This window comes from Petaurus breviceps, unplaced genomic scaffold, assembly GCF_028583685.1.
Source record: "Petaurus breviceps papuanus isolate PSGF00001 unplaced genomic scaffold, PetGlider_PUasm1.0 91041, whole genome shotgun sequence".
Taxonomy (NCBI): domain Eukaryota; kingdom Metazoa; phylum Chordata; class Mammalia; order Diprotodontia; family Petauridae; genus Petaurus; species Petaurus breviceps.
In genome coordinates, this window is record NW_027187400.1 from 21,134,537 (window position 1) to 21,157,678 (window position 23,142).

A 23,142-nucleotide genomic window follows, 5' to 3' on the forward strand; every position below is an offset into this window, starting at 1 on the left:
AGGAGAGCTTTCTAGCATCTATCAAAACAAAAAATGAATCCCAATTCCAAATCAGAGGACCTGGATTCAAATCCCGATTCTGCTACTTAATGGACTAAATAAACCCTGAGGGTGCTACAAACTCTAGATCTAGAATCTGAATATGAAGAACATATTCACAGAAGTAATCTGTACTTCTGAATGTGTATTGCCCAGTCAGTCTTCAGCTCTAGAGCTGGAAGGGACCTCAAAACCCATCTAATGCAACCCCTCATTTTACAGAGAAGGTAACTGAGGATCAGAGAGATGAAATGATTTGCCCAAGGTCAAACAGGTAATAGGTGGTAGAACCAGGATTCAAGCCCAGGTTCCCTGGACTCCATTCAGCCAAATCGATAAAAATGCCATCTGCCGCCGCCGCCACCCCACCCCTCCAGCTTCTCTGTCCTCTATGATCCGGTCACATCTGAGCGGTATTCCATACCCAGAACTTTGCGGGGAGGAGGTGGCGGGGGAGGGTGAAGAAGGAGCCCAGGGAAACTACTGATCATATCCTGGATGATACCGCGGAAGACGCCCGGGTTCATTAACCGAACTCCCACTTATTTCCAGAGAGCTGATGGGTAAATCACAGGGGCGGGTTTAATTTTACCCTCCCCGAAATCAGCGAGGGATGAACGGGAGCCCTGGGTTGCTCTGAGCAGCTCCTGAAATCTACTGCTATAACCCAGTCCCTTTCCCCTCCTGTTTCTCCCCCACTCGATTTTCCCCCAGCAGGACGAATTCTCCTCTCGCACTTCCCTCCCTCCCTCCCTTTCTCCTCGGCTGCTCTCCATCTCCCTCCGCTCCCCACCCCCCTTCCACCCGCTCCTCCTTCCCCAGCCGCCGGCTATTTGAGCTTCAAGGATATGTGATCTCTGTATACAACCGGGCGCGCTGGCACATAGACGGACGCACACACGGAAACACACAGGCGCACACACAGCCACACAGCCCACGCGCCGCGCACACAGGGGCGCACGCACACACAGAGGCGCACGCACACCGAGAGGCGCGCACAGAGCCAGTGCGCTCCTTCGGCGGAGGCCAGATGTGCCTCTCCTGACTGAGAGAGAGCTGCCCTGGCCGTGGTGCCGGCCCCGATCTCCCGGAGCCCCGCCAGGAACCCTGGCCTGGGATGGGGCCGCCGCCGGGCTCCCCGCCGTCCCTGCTGCCCGCCGCCGCCCTCTGCCTCCTTTCCTGCCTCCTGTCTGCACCTCGCAGCCACGCGTGCCCCGCCGGCTGTGTGTGCGCGGACTCCCATACTGTGGACTGCCGGGCCCGAGGGCTGCCCAGCGTGCCGAGCGCCTTCCCCCTGGACGTGCGGAAGCTGCTGGTGGCCGACAACCGCATCGAGGCCATCCCGGCTGACTTCTTCATCTTCTACGGGGACCTGGTCTACCTGGACTTCAGGAACAACTCTCTGAGCTCGCTGCAGGAGGGCGCCTTCAGCGGCTCCGCCAAGCTCATCTTTCTCGACCTGAGCTACAACAACCTGACCGAGCTGGGCGCCGGCACCTTTCGCTCGGCCGGGAAGCTGCTCAAGCTCAGCTTGGCCAACAACCGCCTGGCCGGCGTGGATGAGGCCGCCTTCGAGAGCCTGGAGTCGCTCCAGGTGCTGGAGCTCAACGATAACGATCTCCGGAGCCTCAACGTGGCCGCCCTGGCCGCCCTGCCCTCCCTGCGGACCCTGCGCCTGGACGGCAACCCGTGGCTCTGCGACTGTGAGTTTGCTCAGCTTTTCTCCTGGCTCCAGGACAATGCGTCCAAGCTGCCCAAGGGTGAGCGAGGGACTGGGACGGGCCGGGGGGGGGGGGGAGGGGAGCTCAGCGGAGAGGGAGCCAGGGGTGCTCGGTATGGTGGGGCTATTGAAATCTGCACCGGGAGATCCAATTCAAACCAAGGTTTATGGAGTGACCCCGGCCTCCTGGCCTCCTTGCTGTTCCTCTCCAGACACCCTCCTTCTCCCGACTCTGGGCATTTTCACTGGCACGCTCTCCTTCCTCATCTCTGCGTGCTGGCTTCCTTCAAGTCTCAACTAAAATCCCCGCTTTCTACAGTCCCCCGTTTTCTTAATGCCTTCTCTCCAATATTATTTCCCATTTCTCCTGCATAGCTCTTGTGCATAGTTATTAGCTTGTCGGTCGGGCCCCTTAGTGAACTCCTTGAGAGCAAAGAGACTGGCATTTGTCTTTCCTTGTATCCCCAATGCCCGGCAGGGTCTTAATACATGGCGGTTGACTGACCACTTACTATGTACCAGGCACTGTAACTGCTGTTGCTTCGCCTCTAACTCTATATTCCCATGGGACTGACTCAGAGATTGGAAAACAAAGTTCCTTTGTAAGGGAGCCAGACAGCACCTGCCAGGTGATGAGGAAGTTCGGTTATAAGAAGCTCCCCTGGGAGAAGGAGCACGGTGCCAGAGTACTGGGTTTGAGACTTAGGATTCAAGCTGTGTGACCTGGGGCAATAACTTCCCCTCTCTGGGCCTCAGTTTCCTCACCTGTTACATGATCTCTGTTCAATCATGTCTGATTCTTTGGGACTCCATTTGAGATTTTCTTGGCAAAGACACTGGAGTGGTTTGCCGTTTCCTTGTCCAGCTTATTTTACAGATGAGGAAACTGAGGTCAAATGACTTGCCCAGTGTCATACAGCTAGGAAGTGTCTGAGACCAGATTTGAATTCAGGTCTTTCTGACTCCAGGCTGGGGACTGTGCCACCTAGCTGCCCCCAAATGATCCCTAAGGCCACTGTATGCTTTAGAGCAGGGCAGATGTCGAGATGACCTATAAGGTCCAGTTCTGAATCCTATGGAGATATGAATCCAAGCCAGGATTCATGTGAGGAGTGCCCACAGCATAGTAAGCTCTGGTTTTCCCTTTGTGTCCTTCCTACTGCTGCCTAGTGAGGATAGTGCACCCAGCAGTCACTCAATCAATGGCTTTTCTCCTTTCCCACTTTTCTTCTCTCTTGCTGAGAGGCAGAGGGGATGGAGTGCTGGTCCAGGAGTCAGGACAACCTAAGTTCAAATCTGGCCTCTGATATCACGGACAAGGTATTTCACCTATCTGAGCAGCCTCAGGCAAATCTCCAAAACCATCTCTTGCGGTTATGCTTTCCAGAAGTGGAGAGAGTTCCCACATGGATAAAATCACAACTCCTTGCTATGTGGACAGGGGTGAGACAAAGAAAATCAGGTAGCCCTTTTCCCTTATGAAATGGATAGTCTGCTGGGGAAGATGGGCCGTGCGTACAAGCAGCTACACTAGGAACGAGCATCAAGATATGAACCAGGTGCTGAGGCAGCTCAGTGGAGAGAGTGCTAAAGCTGGAATCAGGGAGACCTGGGTTCAGATCCCACCTCTGACTCTTAGCTGGGTAGCAATAGGAAGTTGCTTAACTTCTGAGCCTCAGGCAAACTTAAGACTTAACAAACTTACAAACTGACTGAGCCAAACAGACAGAATCATACCCATGGCATATTAGTATATTGTAAAGAGTCCAGAGCCTAGAGAGGTCTCATAGTAATCATTCCGATTCAGATAGCCCTTTAAGGTTTCCCTGCTGGGGGTGGGCAGCACAGTGATCGGGGAGCAGATGGCACTGGGGTCTCTCATTGAAAGTTCTCTTCTAGAAAGACACACCACTATCGGCTGCTTTCCAACTGTAGCTGTTCCATTGTTTTCAGTCATGTCCAACTCTTTGTGACCCCATTTGGGGAGGTTTCTTGCTAGAGATACTGGAATGGTTTGCTGTTTTCTTCTCCAGCTCATTTCTCAGATGAGGAAACTGAGGCAAACAGGGTCACACAGCTAGTAAATGTCTGAGGCCAGACTTGAACCCTGGAAGATGAGACTTCCTAACTCCAAGCCTGGAATTCTATCCACTGTGCCACCTCTCTGCCCGCTGATTTCCATTATAATACATAATAACACAGACTGTAGCACAGACTTGGGGAGCATGGTTCAGTGGTCAGAGAGAGCTAAGTCAGAGCTGATGTAACATCCTGACCCTTCTCCAAGCTTTCAGGTCCTTCTCCATCTGTTCTTCCACTCCCAAGTATCACCCTTTCTCCTTCCCTGGTTGCTACAGAACAGTAAGATACATAAGCCAAACAACTCTGATGTAGAGAAACATTTCTCCTCCAATTGTGTAAGCCCTTGTCTTGACCTTATATGCTCACTACCATAGACTTTCTCAAACATTGTGCCATATGGATTTCACAGGCCACATATTTATCCACAAATTAGACTTGGCATTCGAAACTCATCACAACCTGACCCCCACCTTACTTCCAGATGTATTCCATGTTCCTCCCCTTCTCCAATCCTCTCATATTACTATTCCTCATGAATTACACTCAGGTTCCTAGCTCTAGCCATAGGTTATCATCATCTCCCTTCTGCTTGCCCTCTTCTGCTACCTCCAAGAGTCCCTAGTTTCCTTTAAGATTGTCACTTTGTAGATAAGACTTTTCCTGATTCCCCCCCCCCCACTCCCACCCCAGCTGCCAGTGCCCTCCTTTGCCTTGCTTCTATTTTGTATACACCTAGGTGACATGGTGGTTAGAGCTCCAGGCCTGGAGTCAAGAGGACTTGAGTTCAAATCTAGCCTCAGACACTGACTAGCTGTGTGACTAGTTTCCTCATCTGTCAAATGAGCTGGAGAAGGAAATGGCAAACTACTCCATTATCTTTGCCAAGAAAACCCCAAACAAGGTCACAAAGAGTCAAACATGACCAAACAATATCTCTGTATGTGTTTATCTTCCCCAGTAGACCCATGTTTTTGCTTACATTCATTTATTGACTCTATCTTTTATTGACCTTCCACAACCATTTTGGAGGTGTGGAGGATGAAGCCCAAAGATGTAATGACTTAGCCAAAGTCACACAGTAAGCCAGCAGCAGACCCAGATGTCCAGATGCAGAGAACCATCTCTGTGGTTTGGACTAGGCTGTCCCTGCCCCTAGTGTTCTAGGCTGCTCTCATTCTCATAGACAAGACAACATGATGAGACAGAGATATGTCCTGGAAGCCAGGAAAATCTGGGCTGAGGGCCTGCCTCTGTGGTGGAGGGCATCATATCACCGTGTGGCCTTGGGCAAGCCTCTGAGGGCTCAAGGCAACCCTTTAGGGACAGAAGTTTCCAAGAAGGTGCTGCCTTCACTGGTAGAGGAAATCTGGGAGAGCCCTCTACCAGTAAATAACAGGTCTGAACTCTCTTTCCAAACCCTATCTCCTCTCATTCCCACTTGAATCACTCAGGCTCAAGTTCAATGGCCTGGAGCCCCATTCCATGGGGAGAGATCCTGGTCTACTAAGTAAGTGCTCTATAATACTGGGGAAGCCAGTATGGGTAGGGGGAAGGGAAGGGAGGAAACCATTATGGGACTCCGGGGGGATCCAGGCTGTATATATGTCCTTCCTAGAAGTAAGTCCAATTAAATAGAGAAAGATGCCATCTTACCTATTAAAATGGGGCCAGAGAGGAGAATAGACAGTTCTCCCTGGGTGACCTTGATGGCTTCCATTGTGTTTATCTGCCTGTCAGGTAAGATTCCTTGTTTAGTCACCCATCTGATAAGACGCTTCTAGCCAAGGAGAATGAACAGAGGAGAAAAGAGAAAGAGAAGAAATGGAAGCTGATGATTTCCTGTCCAGTTCTTGGCCTAGAGAATGGCAGGATCTTTGATCAGGGCATGGGGGCCTGCCCCAGATAATCTAAGGAAGCACCTGCCTCATTGGCCCCTTCCCTGACCTAGGGAGCAGAGGGGCCTGGATGCCAGTCCTGGTCTCTGCCATCAACTTTGGGACCTCCTTTGGATTTTAGTATCCTTCTCAATGAAGAGAGGGGTGGACTTAGTGACTGATTTCTAAGGTTCCTTCTAAGCCCAGCTCTCTGATGATAGATCAGAGAATGGGGGTCTGGGAGCTAGGACTTCTGGCCATAGTCTGGGCAGCTCAGGGAAGGGGGCTTCAGACACTCCCCACTGGTTCCTTGCCCCATCTCCCTCCTATCTAGTATTTCTCTTTATTCCATACTATTCTGGGAAGCCGTGGGTCAATGAAAAAAGCTACCAGAGTTGGCATCCAGGAACCTGAACTGGATCCTCATGGTACAATGAATTGAGCCCTGTAGACCTGAATTCAAATCCTGCCTCGCCTTTAGTTTGTGACTATATACAAGTCACTAATGCTGTCTCAACCCTAGTTTCCTTATCTGTAAAATGGGATAATATACCTTACAGGGTTACTGTGAAGATCAGACGAGATCATTTATGTAAAGCGCTTTTCAGACTTTAGAGCAGGCTTGCATAGCCTGTGACCCACAGGGTTGCTTGTGGCTCACCAAAGGATTTTGAGTGGCCCATGAAAAATGTAAAGGAAAAGTTTATGTTTTTTGTGGGCCACTTGAAATTCTTTGGTGGGCTGCAGGTTGTATAGGCCTGCTTTAGAGTGTCATAGACATTCAAAAGTCAGTCTTGGAGGTGGGAAGTCCCACTTCTATCATATACTGTGTGACACTGGATGAATAATTTCCTTCTCAATGCCCCAAGCAACTCTCTAAGACTATGTCTCAGAAAAGGTGCTCATTATTGATGGAGGGAGGGGGTTTCCTCACCAGAAGTTCCCTGCACCTAGGAAATTATCAGTTTTGGTTGAAAAAAAAAAAGTGAAATGGGGCAGCTAGGTGGTGCAGTGAATAGAGCACTGGCCTTGGAGTCAGGAGGACTTGAGTTCAAATCTGGCCTCAGACACTTGACACACACACCAGTTGTGTGACCTTGGGCAAGTCAGTTAACCCCAATTGCCTTGCCTTCTCCCCTCCAAAAAAAAAAGTGAAATATTGGTGAGTGATTATTAATGCCTGTGGGACCTTGAATAAAACACTTAAACTCTCCAGGACTTGGTCCACAGGTGAGGAACCTGTGACCTCGAGGCCACATATGGCCTTCTAGGTCCTCAAGTGCAGCCCTTTGGCTGAATCCAAGTTTCACAGAACCAAATCCTTTTATTAAGGACCAAGTCTTGGTCTTTTCATCTCTGAAATGAGAATGGTAGAGACTAGATGACCTCTGAGGTCCCTTCCAGCTCAAAACTTATTATCTTAATAGCCAAGATGGCACCTAAGAACAATCTTGTCAGATTTGCTAAGCCTAGTGAAAAGTGCTTCTCCAGCCAGGAGCCCTGAGCCCTTTCTGAGTCTCCTTCCCTCCCTCCCACCCAACATTACTTTATAATTGGATGTGACTATTCCACCCACCCCACACAGACTGCCCCTTCTACCCTGGGGCCAGAGCTCATTCTGTTTGCCAGCTCAGCTGAAAGCAGGCAGTGTGGGTGCCTCCTTCTGCTGGGCACACGTACCACTTATCTGTGGCTGGTGTGAATCCCCAGCAGCCTTTGCCTTTACAGACAAAAGAGAAATGTCATATAGTCCTCCCTTCCCCCTCCCCACATCCAAAGGGGTGGAGCTGTCCCTAAGCATCTATGGCCAGCTCTGTCCTATCCCTCTCCTTGTTAAAAATGTCCTTTCACAACCTCCGACTTCCTGTGAACTGCTTCCTCCAGAGAACTCCTCCTCTTGAGATGCAATACACACACACATTCACACACAGCACTTAAAAAAAAATTCCTCATTGGGACAGCTAAGTGGTATAGTGGATAGAACACCGGCTCTGGAGTCAAGAGGATCTGAGTTCAAATCCAGCCTCAGACACTTACTAGCTGTGTGACCCTGGGCAAGTCACTTCACCTTGATTGCCTTTCCCCCCAAAATTCCTCCTTGAGCTTATTGTACTTAAGAGAGAATTCCAGTGATGTGGTCCCTACCCTCCTGGTGTGTGCATTCCAAAACTTGTCCAAAGATATTCAACATCTTATTGGCAGAACCCAGACTAAAACCAGGACTAAAAAAAATATTTGCTACCTGTGAAAAAAAATCATGACCCTTTCTCTGGATCTTTCTCTTGCCTATAAAATGATATACTAAAAAGAACACTGTATTCATGATCGGAGGGACTGGGTTTGAATCTTAACCATACCTCTCACTCTTTGTATGTTCTTCTAGGGCAGAACCCCCTCCTCATCTGGGCCTCAGTTTCCTCATTTGTAAAATGAGGGGGTTGGATTCAAACATTTCTAACGTTGCTTCTAGCTTTGACCCTTTGAGCCAGTGATATCCAACTCCAGGTATAGTGCATTGAAAACAGCATTGACCTGAGTTCCTAGAACTTGGATTCAAATTCTATGTCTGCCACTGATTGGCTATGTGATTAGATTAAAGGCTTTATCAATTTAGGCCCTGTTTGGTCACAGCGATCATAGATCCAGAGCTGTAAGGGCCAATTAGTCCAACTCTCTCATTTTACAGATGAGGAAACTTCGGCCTAGGGAAGTTAAGCAAATTGTCCAAGGTCACATGGGTGATAAGTAGAAGTGGCATCGAACTGAGGTTTTCTGGCCCTACATCCACTGCTCTATACACTGTCCCTATCAGAGCAAGTCATCCCAAGGCCTCAGCTTCCTCTGTTGTCAAATGAAGAGGCTGGAGGCTCCTTCTGGTTGGACATTTCTGAAACTGGACTTTGTTGACTTGAAGGAGAAGCAGCGAGAGTCTCCAGCTGCCTTTGGAATCAGGGCTTCCAAAGACATCTGTGGCTAGCGCTGTTTTTATAGTCTTTCTTCCCAGTTTTCTCCATCTTTCTCTGAGCAGAAGGGAAAGCCTCTCTGTGTTGGGATCCTGGTTTGTTGCTTTGGAGGTGAATAGTGTTTTGATGATGTCGACAAACCTGCCAATTAGGACAGGTCACATTGGGACCAGCACATGTATAAAAGGAAAGGAATATGCAGGTCTTAGGGTTGGAAACACTCTTCTTCAGCTTGCTAGCAACTTCAGTGTAGAGAGATAACAGTGCATAATAACAGGGAGAGCTGTGAAACAGGACAGCCTTGGGCAAGCTTGATAGATTTGGTTGGAAGGTTGGGGGAAGGGGCAGAGGCTGAACTGGCAACTTATTCCTTTGGGGTCACTAGACCTGAGTGGGGCCTTTGCGATGGTGATCCTAGAGAGGCCTCTGGCTTAGATATGGAGAGCCAGAAGGAACCTCCAAGGTCATCTAGTCCAGGTCCTCATTTTACAGGAGAGGAAACTGAGGCAAAGAGAGGCTAGGTGGCTTACCCAAGGGAAGTGAGGTAGTAAGTAGAAGTAGGATCAGAACTCAAGTCCTCTGACTCCAAAGTCACATTGACATACTGTCATGAAAAGGATTCTGAATTTGGGTTCAAATCCCAGCTTGGCTACTTGTTAGCACTGTGACATTAGACAAGATGCCTAACCCCTTCAGAGTGTGATATCCTTATCAGTAACATGGCCCAAGAAGATGAGACAGTTAGACAGAGATGGAGGCAGATCTCATATATGCCAAAATAGTCATAGCAGTGTGTGTATGTGTGAGAGACAGACAGAGAGAGAGAGAGAGAGAGAGAGAGAGAGAGAGAGACAGAGAGAGAGAGAGAGAGAGAGAGAGAGAGAGAGAGAGAGAGAGAGAGAGAGAGAGAGAGAGGAGAGAGAAGGAGGGAGGGAGGGGAAGAGAGAGAGAAGGAGGGAGGGAGGGAGAGAGAGGGCGTGCACAAAGAACCAGAAACAAAGTGGATAAAGGCAGTATGGCAGACTAGAAGCCAAGAAGACACAGATACTTACCAACTGTGTGACCCTGGACAAGACACTCATCCTCTCTGGGCCTCAGTTTCCTTATCTATAAAATGGGAATGTTGAACTTGTTGACCTCTAAGGTGCCTCGCAGCTCTGCATCTATGATCTACTAGCTGATGGGTATGCATGATTAAAGGATGGCTGAACAAAATGACTCGTGTATGTAATGACTATTACTGTTTGTAACCCATTACATGCCATCCTAAGATCTGTGTTTTCATGAATCAGGTTCCATCTTAGGGGTATTCCAAAATTCCTACTTCTTTGTCTTATTCCCCTCCCAGTTGCCTCTGGGAAATTTCAAAATAAAAGTTTTGTCTGAATCTCTACTGATGTGAGTAAAAGGGTTCTTGGTTTACATATGGGCACTTGAGCTAACAATCCATAGGGCCAGGAGCATGTCTGCTGGTAAATGTTTAATACCAGCTCTCAGAAAGGATGTCTGCAAACCACACTTTCAAGTTTAATTTTCAATATTAACATTTCTCCATCACTTTATCAAGTCTAGAAAATCACCAAAGCACCAAATCAAACCAGGCTTCTAGCACTTGCTGATTTCTGAGGTGCTGAGGCTCTCACTGAAAACGTGACAGTTAGCTCTTGGAGCCATTTGGACTGGCTGCAACACAGCCCTGAACATGGGCTACAGGACAGTCTTTATTTTCCTCTGCAGAGAGACAAAATTGCATAAAGGGCTTGGATAAAGTCAAACAATTGACATAATTCCTCCTCTTTGGCAAATCCCACTTTCCACATATATTCCTAAAGAATGTTTATACAGAGCCCTAAGCTTCTCACCTACCATGTGGTTTGAACTAAAGAGATGGCCCCCTGACATCCACTTTAGGGATACATATGAGCCTCAGGACTTAGAGCATGAACATAAAGATTTGGACTAACCCCAGAAAGAAGAACAAAGCTAGAGAGGCAACCCCCTTCCTGTTGAACCCACACTATCTAACTTGCAATTGTGGCAGAGGGCAAAGTCTAGGCCTTTTACTCCACCAAGTTGTACCTCAGTCCTTTGACTCTTGGTGGGGAGTGGATGCATCAGCCTCCCTATGAGGCTGATGAGACTGGAGAATTTCACCTCTTCTATCTAAAAGGCTAGGTCCCCTGAAGTCTCTAAAACCTCACTATTGATCAGAACATCCTCCTCTTCTGTCTAGAAGGCTGGGTCCTAAAGGTTTCCAGGGACTCATCATTGAATGGAAATTCTCCTCCCCTGTGCAGGGATTGTGGGTTTTAATAATTTTTCCCACTGGCCCAGAAGACTGGGGCAAAAGGCTCTCTCTTTACTTGGAGACATCAATGAAGCTTTAAAATTTTATATTTTAAAATATAAACAAAATAAAATGAAGGCATTGGACTAGATAATCTCTAAAAGTTCCTTCCAATTCTGTCTTAAACTCTTATAGCTTCAATCAATCTATAAGCATTTATTAAGTTCTTGCTGTGTACCAGACACAATACTGGGATTTGGGGATACAAAGACACAAAATGAAACCTTCCTGCCCTCAAGAAGCTTTTTTTCTATTAGAAGAAGCAACATGCAATAATAATAATGGTGATGATGATGATATTATAATTTATTATTATAACAACTTTTATGTAACACTTTAAGGTTTGCAAAGTGCTTTACATACATTAATTCATTTAATTCTTTTTTATTTGTTTTTTAAAATAATATTTTTTACTTTTTTGGAGGGGGGACATAGGGCAATTTGAGGTTAAGTGACTTGCCCAAGGTCACATGGCTAGTTTGTGTGTGTGTGTGTGTGTTAAGTGACTGAGGCTGGATTTGAACTCAGGTCCTCCTGACTCCAGGGCTGGTACTCTATTCACTGTGCCACCTAGCTGCCCCATTTAATTATTTTTTAAAGATCAAACTTATGATTTTATTAATGCAGGAAATTCTCAGCAAGGTGCTTCCTTTAACAATATCAATCTGCAATTTATAGTAACAATAACTCTCTACAATTTCTAGTAATAATAATAATAAATATTTATGTAGCACCTACGATCTCATTTAATTCTAAAGACAATCCTGAGACATAGGAGTTTTTATAATTCCTGTTTGATAGATGAGGTATGTGAGGCTGGCAGTGGCTAAGTGACTTGCCTAAAGTCACACAGCTTGCAAATATCTATGCAGAATTGGAACTCGGGTCTTTCTAACTCTAAGCCCAGGATTCTATTCACAGTGTTATCTAGGTGCCTCACAGTTATGTTCAAAGATGGGTGTATATGAAATATAAACAAGGTAATTTTAGAGTTGGGGCAGTTAGTAGCTAAGGGTTGAGGGAAGTCAGAAAAGACCTCATGTCCTTCATTTTCTTCAAAGGAGACTGGGAAAATATCTCAGATGCCAGAGAATCCAGAGGCTTGGGCCACTGCTATTTGTTTCTCTCTGGGGAAAGGGACCCCAGGTTGGCACACTTGTACCTAGGCAAGGCCCCAGAAGCCTCTGAAGGAATCCTCCTTCTCATAAATTCTCACAAATCCTTTCACGAAAGCCAGACACTCTTAGAAGACTGATTGGAAAGTATAAGAAACAAGAATTGTGTTTATATTGGCAAAGCCAAGTGCATTCTTTGACCCTGTCTTTGGCCCATCTTTGCTCATCTGGAGTCATGGAGGAAGGAGCCGGCAGCACCATGGAGAGCTCCTGGAGTTCCCTTCTGTCAGAGGGCTGCCTCCAGGATCTCCACTTCTTGACAGAGGTTGGGTGAGGTCTCTGTTGCTGTTTTCAATCTCTCTTAGATCTTCTTTGTGGCTCTCTGAGCATCTGCTTGTATTCTAACAGCTAATGCATTTTTAATGTAACTCTTAATTACAGCTGGTTTCTGTGGTGTACTCTTTCCTTTCCTGGTTCTTCCTTCAGTCTGTTTGTAATAGTCTTGCCTGTGTTATCTCAGAGATCCTGTCCTGAGATTTGTCCTGTCCCTCTGGAGAGACAACTGTAGATATGACTCATTTCTGAAGAGACCAATGAGGTCATCAGAGATTTCAGAGCTATAAGGGGTTCAAGGACCAATGACCCTGGAGCTGAAAGATCCACATCTCCATGCCTAGAATGAACTCCTTCCTCATTTCATTTAGACCTGTTCATGGGATCATGTTTCCGGAGCTGGAAGGAATCAGAAGCCATTTACTTCAACCCTTTTCATTTTATAGAGAAGAAAACTGAGGCCTAGGGAGGTTATGTGACTTGTCTAAGGTCACAGAGGTAGTTTTAGAGTTGAGATTTGAAGCCAGATCCTTTTCCCACTTCTTCCTCTTAGCATCCCTTGCTTTCTTCAAGGTTTAGCTCCTGCCCCATCCTCTATGGGAAATCTTTCCTGTTCCCTCCGCTATGACATTAGTGCTCTTTCAGGGGAGTCCACAAGCTTGGATGGAAAAAAATACAATCTTTGTTTTCATCAACTTCTAACTTCAATTTAGTATTTCTTTCAATTATTTAAAAATCTTATTCTGAGAAGAAGCCCACAGGCTTCCTCACACAAGGGGCCCATGGCACCAAGAGAATTTAAGACCCCCCTAATCTAGACCAACCAATACCCCAAAAAAGTATCCTTTCCACTATATGTATGTAGTCTTTCCCAATAGAATGCAAGCTCTCTGAGGGCAGGGACTGGTTCATTTTTGTCTTTATGACCCCAGGGTCTAGTAAAATGCCTGGGCTTAGTGATAGCTTATTGGTGCAGTGGATAGAGCACAGGGCCTGGAGCCAGGAAGAATTGAGTTCAAATTCAGCCTCAGACACTTTCTAACTGTGTGACTCAGGGCAAGTCACTTCACCCTGTTTGTCTCAGTTCCCTCATCTGTAAAATGAACTGAATAACAAAATGGCAAACTGCTCTAGTATCTTTGACAGGAAAACCCCAAATAGAGCCACAAAGAGACAGACGTGACTGAACAGCAACAAAAATATTGATTGATGCAGCATTCTAGATAGGCGGTCATCTAGTCCCCCAACATTTGTTTAGAGTGGGTCTTTCTGAGAGTGCCATATTCATAGGGTTAGAGATTTAGACCTGGAAGGAACCTTAAAAGTCACTTAGTCTTGAGGTGTCCAACTAGCTTCTTGCAGGCCACTCAAAACTCCCTATTACTGTCTAAAACAAATTAAAATGTAATTGGTAAATGATTAACGAAATAAATAAAAATACAGTACAAAATAGATAATGCTAATTTGTGGTTTTCTAAGTCAACCTAGGGATCTATTTCTATTTGTATTTGATACCATTGGTCTAGTCTAACCCCCCATTTTAAAGATGAAGAAGCAGAAGTCCACAAAGTTTATGAAACTTAGGCCCATACAAGTTTTATTATATGTTTCTGACAGCATTTTATTGTGCTATAGGAAATGGTGAAGGGGGCAGTTTCAGAGAAAACTGAGAAGACTTATATGAACTGATGCAGGGTGAAGTGAGCAGACCCAGGAGAACAATTTATACAAGACAACAATATTGTAAAGTCAAATAGCTTTAAAAGACTTGGGAACTCTGATCAGAGAAATGACCAACCACAATTCTAGAGGATTCAAGTTGAAATATACTGGCCACCTCCTAATAGAGAGGTGATAGATGCAGAAGGCAGATGAAATTTCTTTTTCTTTTCTTTGTCCTTTTTTGTTTAAATTGCCAATGTGGGAATTTGTTTTGCTTGATTCTACATGTTTGTAACGGGTTTTGTTTTTCTTTGTTTCTCAGTTTGGGTATGGGGGGAGGCAGGGAGACAATGAGGATCTACAAATAAAATTAAAATTTCATTTAAAAAAGAATCCTATGTTCACCGAGCTAGAGCTAGAAATCTAATTGCAAAGATAATCTAATCTAAACTCCTCATTTTACAGATAAAGAAACTGAGACCTGGAGAGATTCAGTGACTTGCCCAAGGTTACACAGTAAATAGCAGAGTGAAGATTTGAACACTAGGCCCTCCTACTCTAAACCCACCACTCTTTCCCAATTAGAACATAAGCTCCTTGAGGGCAGGACCTGTCCTATTGCTAGTATTTGTATCCTCAGTGCTGAGCATAAGTACCAAGAACATACTAAGAGCTTAATGAATGCTTTGCCTTGACTTTTCAATGACACCAAGGAAAAAAATGTAGCTTAATTTGTTTCACCTAATTCCAGGTGGCGAGCCAACTTCTGATATCACCCTGGATCATTGTTCTTTTCAAATATTGCTGAATGTTGAGGCTGCCTTATATCCCCCTTTTGATTACACCAGGAATTGTGTTCTAATGAAATCACAGTTTGTTGTTGTGTCGTTTCAACCTTGTCTGACTCTGTGACCCCATTTGGGGTTTTCTTTGTAGAGATACTAGAGTGGTTTGCCATTTCTTTCTCCAGCTTATTTTGCAAATAAGGAAACTGAGGCAAACAGAGGTCAAGTGACTTGCCCAAGGTCACACAGCTAGTAGGTGTCTGAGGCTGGATTTGAACTCAGTAAAGTGAGTCTACCTGACTTCAGGCAGGTGAGCTGTGTATTATGGTGCCACCTAGATGTCTGCTTAGCGTGCAAATTTTTATATGCATATACTCCTAAAGGTCAACTCTCACCCCCCCCCCTTGAAAATAAATGATAATATGTAGTAAAAAGAAGGGACTCATGATTTAATGGCCGGTCTCAGAATCAGGAAGACCTAAGTTCAGGTTCTGCCTCTAAAGCAAACTGTAGGCAAGTCACTTAACCTCTCAGTAGCCCAAGACAACTGTCTGAACTAAAAGTGACAGATAAGAGGTTGATCTGCATCAGAGGGGTGTGTTTCCACATGGAGAGTTCACCACGTTAATGAAATCTCATGCCTAACTACCACCCCCTTCCCCACTTATTCTTGTTGCAAAACCACATGTGACAAGTTGAACTTCTCTTCTATCTTGGAGCAGCAGTATCCTAAAGGGCTGCTGTAATATAGCCAGGGCAGCTAGGGGGCGCCATAGTGCATAGAGCACCAGGACTGCAGAATGGAAGCCTCATCTTCCTGAGTTCAAACCCAGCCTCAGACACTTACTAATTGTATGACACTGGGCAAGCCACTTAATCGCATTTGCCTTAGTTTCCTCATCTGTCAGATGAATCGGAGAAGGAAATGGCAAACCACTCCAGTATCTTTACCAAGAAAACCCCAAATGGGGTCGTGAAGAGTAAGACATGACTGAAAAGTAACTAAAAAACCACAATATAACTAGCATTGGCTACCATTGTATTTGGTTCATGATGGCTGGTGCCATGCAACAGGAGATATCTTTTTTTTTTTGAGGGGGGAGGGCAGGGCAATTGGGGATAAGTGACTTGCCCAAGGTCACACAGCTAGTAAGTGTGTCAAGAGTCTGAGGTCATATTTGAACTCAGGTCCTCCTGATTCCAGGGCCAGTCTTCTATTCACTGTACCAACTAGCTGCCCCTTTTTTTTCTTTTTTTTCAACAGTAGCTGTCTCCAGGATTGTTTCTCAAAGTTAGGGGATGACAGTAGACTCTAGATCTAAGGCTATGCCTCCTCCATGGCAGTGGCCTTTTAGAGTTAGGGACATGGCGCAGATATCCCTCATACCATTTGGTAACCAGTTATGGACCTGCCATTGGGTCTGCTTGTATTTCCTCTCTTTTGTAGGTAATAAGTTCCATTCATTTAATACAGAATTTCAGAGTGGGAAGGGCCTTTAATGGCTATTGACATTTTAAACCCAACACTTCTAAAACAGTCCTTCCCTGTTACTGTTAGGTGTCATCCTTGATTCCTTTCTCTCACCTTCCCCCATTTCCAATCAGTTGTCAAGTTCTGTTATTTATTTTTTGGTGAGGTGCTTGGGGTTAAGTGACTTGCCCAGGGTCATACAGCTACTAAGTGTCAAGTGTTTGACATCAGATTTGAACTCGGGTCCTCCTGACTCCAGGACCAGTGCTCTATCCACTGCACCACCTAGCTGCCCCTCTGTTGGTTTTTCATGTCCTCTCTAGTATATGTACCATTCTCTTCTCTGACATTGCTACCACCCTGGTATAGGCTTTTATCACCTCATTCCTGTACTATTGCAATAGCTTGCTGGATGGTCACCTTGCCACAAGTCTCTCCCAACTACAGTCCATCCTCCGTTCACCTGTCAGACTCATCTTCCTAAAACATAGTCATGACCATTTCACATCTTTTCCTCCCTCCCCCATTAAATACACTCCAATGGCTCCTATTAACTCCAGGATAAAATGTAAAATTCTCCATTTGGCTTCAAAGCCCTTGATAGCCTGGCACCTGCTATCTTTCCAGTCTTATTACAACTTATTATATGTCCCCACGAACTCCATAATTCAGTGATTCTAGCTTTCTTGCTATTCCTCAAATAAGACTCTCCATCTTTCAGCTCTGAACATTTTCTCTGGCCATCTCCCATGCCTAGAATTCTCTCCTTCCTCATCTCCACCTCTTAACTTTCCTGGCTTCTTTCTACAAGAAGTCTTTCCCAGTTCCCCTTAATCTTAGTGTTTTCCCTCCCAGATCACCCCAATTTATCTTGCAAATATCTTGTGCATTCTTAGTTCTCTGCATGTTGTCCCCTTTATTAGCTCTCCTTGAGAGCAGAAACTCCTTTTTTGTTGTTTTTGGGAGGGTCTTTTTACCTTTTTTTTGTATCCTCAGTGCTTAGAACAATGCCTGGCATTTGATGGTTACTTAATAACTGCTTGGGTGACTGACTATTGAGGCCAACTCCTACCTGAGAAAAAAATCATCTCTACACAGTAACTGACAATTGGTCAGCCAACATTTACTTGAAGACTTCCAATGAGAGACAACCCACCCAGTCCACTGGTCCCATCACTTCCTGGCAAATAGAGGGAGAAGAGATGGAAGTAGTGTCTGATTTTATATTCTTAGGTTCAAAGATCACTGCAGACGGCAGCTGCATCCATGAAATTAAAAGATACTTGCTTCTTGGAAGGAAAGCTATGGCAAATATGGACAGCATACTAAAAAACAGAGAAATCACCTTGCCAGCACAGATCTATGTAGTCAAAACTGTAGTTTTTCCAGTAACTACATGTGACTATAAGAGTTGGACTGTGAGGAAAGCTGAGCACCAGAGAATCGATGCTTTCAAATTGTGGCACCAGAGAAGACTTTTGAGAGTCCCTTGGACAACAAAGAGGTCAAGTCAGTCAATATTTAAAGAAATTAATTCAGGCTATTCACTGGAAGGTCAAATACTGAAGCTGAAACTTAAATACGTTGACCACAGAATGAAAAGATGGGACTCAATGGAAAAGCTCCTGATGTTTAGAAAGATTGAAGGCAAAAGGAAAAGGGGGGCAGCAGAGGATGACATGGATAGATGGTGCCATGGAAAAAGATGGCTAGATGGCATCATGGCAGCAATGAATATGACCTTGGATAGACTTCAGGAGACAATGTTATTATTATCCTCTGATATGACACCACTAAAACAACTGAACAACAAAAATAGTGGAATAGACTTCTCCCAGGATCTTTTCTATCTGCCCTCCACTAAACAAGATAAGAGTGATTTTTCTATCATCTCAACAACAGCAACACAATCTCACACTTATAAAGATCTTAAAAGTTTGCAGTGTGTTTTACATTCCTTTATCTCATATTCTTACAACAACCATAGGAGTTAGGTCCTATTATTGTCATCATTTTACAGATGAGGAAACTGAGGCAAATGGGTTAAATGACTTACCCAGGGTCATAGAGCTAATAAATATATTTGGTGATATTTGAACCCAGGTCTTCCTCAACTTCCCACTCTTATGCAAAGAACTGTGCATGTCATCCCATTCAGACATTGGGGGGGACTACTTTATTGCCCACTGAAGAAAATTCAAATTCCTGGTATTCAAGACTTGCCACAGTTGGGCAGCTTTGTATTTTTCCAGCCTTGTTTCATCTTGAACTTTGTGCTGCTGCCAAACTGGTCTATATCATTCAGCATGCCCACCATTTTCTACAACTTGACTTATTCTGTTCCCAATGGCTATTGAATTTCTATCCATTTTTAATCCTCTAGGAAGCCTCCCCTGACTTTCCCCCTTGGACATTCTATGTGTCTTTATACTTAAACTCTTATGTATTCAGCAGACACTCAACAGGCATTTATTAAGCACCTACTGAGTATAAGACCATACGCTAGACTGGATGGGAGGTCTTAACCTGGGGTTCACAGACCAGATCTATAGATAGAGTTCTGGAGGGATCTAAGAACTTGGATGGGGGAAAATATCACTTCTTTATGTTCACTAATCTCTCATTGAAATTGAGCATTTCCTTCATTTGTTTAAAGATGTGACTCTCAGAAGGGGTCCAAAGACTACCAGAGGAGCCCATGGCACAAAAAGTGTTAAGAATGCTTCTTCTTAACTGGGCACTTGGGGTACAAAAGTAGATATGATCATATCTTGCTTTCAATGAGCTTACAATCTAGTAAGAGGGAAAGATATGTATTCAGGTAACACAGGAGACTGGAATAAGTGTAAAGGAGAGGTCCGGGGTCAAAGTTGAGAAATTTAACAAGGGAGAGAGATCAATTTCACTGGAGATGGGATAATTAGAGAAGACTTCATGTAAAAGGTGGCACTTGAATTGGACCTTGAAGGATGGGAAGGACCTCAACAGATGGAGATGGGTTTGGAGAGGGGGCAAAGATCCATTACCATTTCAGGAATAAGAGACATTGAAGCAGAGGTCTGGAGATAGAAGACAGGACCAGAACTGGAGCCAATAGTACCTCTTGTTGGTGGCACGTAGAGGGAAGTAATGAGAGTGAGGCCGAATGTTTAGGTTTGGGAGCAAAGGTGTTGAGGGCATTAGTCAGTAATTAATGAGGAAGCACAGAAGGTTTTGTGTTTTGTTTTGTGACATTATTAGAGCAGAAATATGAGCTGGGAAGCAGAATGAAAGGTAGATTGGAAAAAAAGGCAGATTGATGGTGGGAAGAACAGATAGAAGGCTAATGCTGTGGCCCAGGTAAAAAGGGGTGAGGTCCTGATCAAAGGCAGGTAAAGTGGAAGTGGAGGGGAATGGCCATATGTGAAAACTGTTTCAAAGGTAGAATTGACAAGATTTGGCAAATGCTGATGCAGGTGGGGTGAGCTAACATAAGAAGTCAAGGATGATTCCCAGATTATACACATGGGCAATTCAGAGAGAGGGTGGTGGTGCTATCAATTGGAAGAGACAAGTTAAGGGAAGATTTTGAGGGAAAGATGGAGAATTCATTTTGGGATATGTTGTTTTCAAGGTGCTGGCAAACTGTCCAGGTAGAGGTATTCAGCATGCATTTAGAGATAAAGGAATGGAGCTCAGGGGAGAAATTGGGGTTGAATTATAGACTTGGGAATCATATATGGAAATGATCATTAAACCCATGGAGGGAGATGAGATCACCAAGGGGGAGAATGCCAAAAAGGCAGAGAAGAGGGATAAGAGAACATCTGTGTTTAAGGCATGGGAAAAGGATTGGGATAGAGCAAAAGAGACTGAAAAGGATCCATCAGAGAGCTAGGAAGACCACAGATTTAGACCTGAGAGTATATAATAAAAACCAGGTAAGCAGGGGGTACCCAGAAGAATGGATTGTTAAGAGCTGTAGATAAGTCCTGGAGGGGGGAGACAAGAAACCAGCTATTTGATCTAGCAATAAAACCATTAACGCCTGGAGAGAGCATTTTAGTAGAGTGGTGTGGTGATAGAAGCCAGATTAGAAGGGTTTGAGGATTGAGGGGGTGATGAGAAAGGAAGCAGCAGGTGTAGACGCCTCTCACTCCAACTTTAGCAGTGAAGAGGAGGAGAGATCTAGGGCGAGAGTCTTTCCTAATCTTCCTCTACACTCAATCCCATTCCTATGGATCTTCTTTCTAATTTAACTGTATTATTCTGTACAGATATTTACACATACTTATTCACACACATCTCCCTGATAGACTCAATCAGTTAGTCAAAAAGGTTTTTTTGAGTGCTTACTATGTGAAAAAGGAAAAATACTTTCTGCCCTACTTTCTAATAATAGAAAGGAAACTTCTTGAACACAAGGACTATTTCATTTTTGTCTCTGTATCTATTACCTGGCATAATGGTGAATGCTTAATGACTGGTTAATTGGGAGCATTGGCTAATGGAGGATCAAAGGAAGGATTTTTTTTAAGGATAGGTATAGGACCTGTTTGGAGGATGAGTGAAAAGAGTCAGTAGAGGAAGAGAGACTGAATATACATGAAAGGAGTTGGGTCATGAAGGAGAGGGGAAGAAATGAGACTGAGGCTATAGGGGAAGGGGTTCTATTTGGCAAGAAGGAGGGTATTCTCATTCTCTGAGACTGAAGGGAATAAGAGGAGAAACATTGGAAGAGACCTTAAAGATCAGCTAGTCCAACACTCTCATTTTACAGATGAGGAAACTGAGGCCCAGAGAAGAGGGGAGGACTTTCCCAAGGTCATGGAAATAGTAAGGAGCAGAACCAAAAGTCAAACCTAGATTGTCTGACTTTATATCCATCAGTCTTTCTGTTAAACCACACTTGCTCTCCCATCCCCAGACAGAGAGGACACATAAAGACCACGAGGGAGGAGTGTTGAGGGAATCATGGGAGGAGATCTCATTGATCTTCTCAAGAGAGGAGGAGCTATGGCCATCTGAAGATGACTGGGGAAGGATAGAGTTGGGGACTTCAAGAGAGAACAGAGTTTGCAACGTCAATGGTGGAGAATGGGACAGAATCAAAGAGGAAAGAATGGAAGGATGGCTGCTCCAGTGGCAAGGGCACAGTGGAGGTTAGAGAGCAAACAGTGATGCTACCCAGGTAGTTCCCTTCCATAAGGATGTAGCAGAAGCTATACAGGAATATATTTCACAGATCGATGGGGCAGGAAAGATGGCTATATCGTAATAGTATCTAGTGTTTAGGTAGCACCTTAAGGTTTGCAAAGCACTTTACATATATTTACATATACCATCTTTGATCCTCATAAGAACCCTGGGAGGTAGGTCCTATTATTATCCCCATTTTACAGATGAGAAAACTGAGACTAATAGAGGTTTAGTGACTCGGACAAGGTCTCATAGCTAGTAAGTAGCCTAGTGAGGTAGGATTTCAGGGTCATCAAGAAGAGTCCTTTGGAATGTTTTGTAAGTGACTCCATTCTCACAGTTGATATAGCGGAAAGAGTGGTCGGTTCACCTGGGTTCACATCCTAGCCCTGCCATTCATCCTGTTCTCTGTGTGACCTTGGGCCAGTCATGACCCTTTCATAGGCCATGGTTTCCTCATCTGTAAAATGAAGACATTGCGTGAGGTCCCTAAGCACCCTAAGGCAGGGATCCTGTGTTCTTATCTTTCTAGGGGTCACTGATTCTGTAACCCCATGCCTTACAACCTATGTGGCCTCTTCCAATCCCAGTTTTCCTGTTCTATGAAATAAGGAGTTTAGATGAGTTGACCACTAAGGTCCCTGCCAATCAGGCCTAAATCTTATGATTTCTCTGGATCATATCACTTGGCTAAGTGATGGGAGCTACATCTTAGCCAGTGTGCTCAGGCTCAGATTCAAATCCTTTCCTCCTCCCCACATACTCTAGCTAATGCTAGGACCCAAGAATAATTTCTGAAAATCTTGTCCCTTTAATAGCCTGGTCTTTTGGGCTTAGACCAAAAAATACTTTTTTCCCCCTTAAACTTACCTGTTTTGAAAGCCCTGGTGTGGCCCTCTGGTAGAATGTAAGCTTCCTGAGGGCAGGCACTATGTCGGTTTTTTTTTTTCTTCCAGTTTTATATGCCTAGCTTTGAGCATAGGATCTTAGACATAGTAGGTACTTTGGTGAATTTATTCAATACATGCTGCACTGAGCTCTGGAGATGCAGAGACAGAAAGAAAATGGTCCCTGCCCTGAATTGGAATGAACTTCACCTTGGCCAAGAGAGACCAAAATAGACCAGGAGCTGTTGAAAGCAAAAACAAGTCCTCTCTTCCCCATAGGGAGGAGGGTCTGGTTTGGGATATAGAGAAGCTAGTGTTGAGCTGATGGGGACCTTTAAAGACAGGAAGGCCAGGCCACTCCATTAGAGGAGAAACTGAAGCCCAGAGGGGAGTTAGGGGACTTACCCAAGGTCATACTGGCAGCAAATTAAATCTCAGGATCATAGTCCCAGGGGCTAAAGGGACCCCAGAAGCCTCTAGAACAGCCTCCTCACTTCATAGAGGCATAAACTGAGTTTCAGAGATGTTAAGTGACTTGTCACACAGAAAGTGTCAGAGGTGGGGTTTGAACCCAGGACCTCTGATGCCAGAGTTAGTGTTCTGTCTGATGTATCACCCACTAGGGCTCCATCTGGGGGTGTGAACATAGGCACACAGGAATGAAGAAGAGAAAGAAGGGAGGAAAG

The 23,142-nt window shown here is 45.0% G+C and overlaps 1 protein-coding gene across 1 annotated transcript in view; it reads left to right on the forward strand.

Moving 5' to 3' along the window:
- The first annotated feature begins 952 nt into the window (after nt 1-952).
- LRRC38 (leucine rich repeat containing 38) overlaps nt 953-23,142 on the forward strand; it is a 49,140-nt gene continuing 26,950 nt past the window's right edge. The window contains exon 1 of the mRNA XM_069078296.1: nt 953-1,799. Within this exon, the coding sequence (XP_068934397.1) occupies nt 1,157-1,799 (643 nt within the window). The 5' untranslated portion in view covers nt 953-1,156. The remainder of the gene's footprint in view (nt 1,800-23,142) is intronic.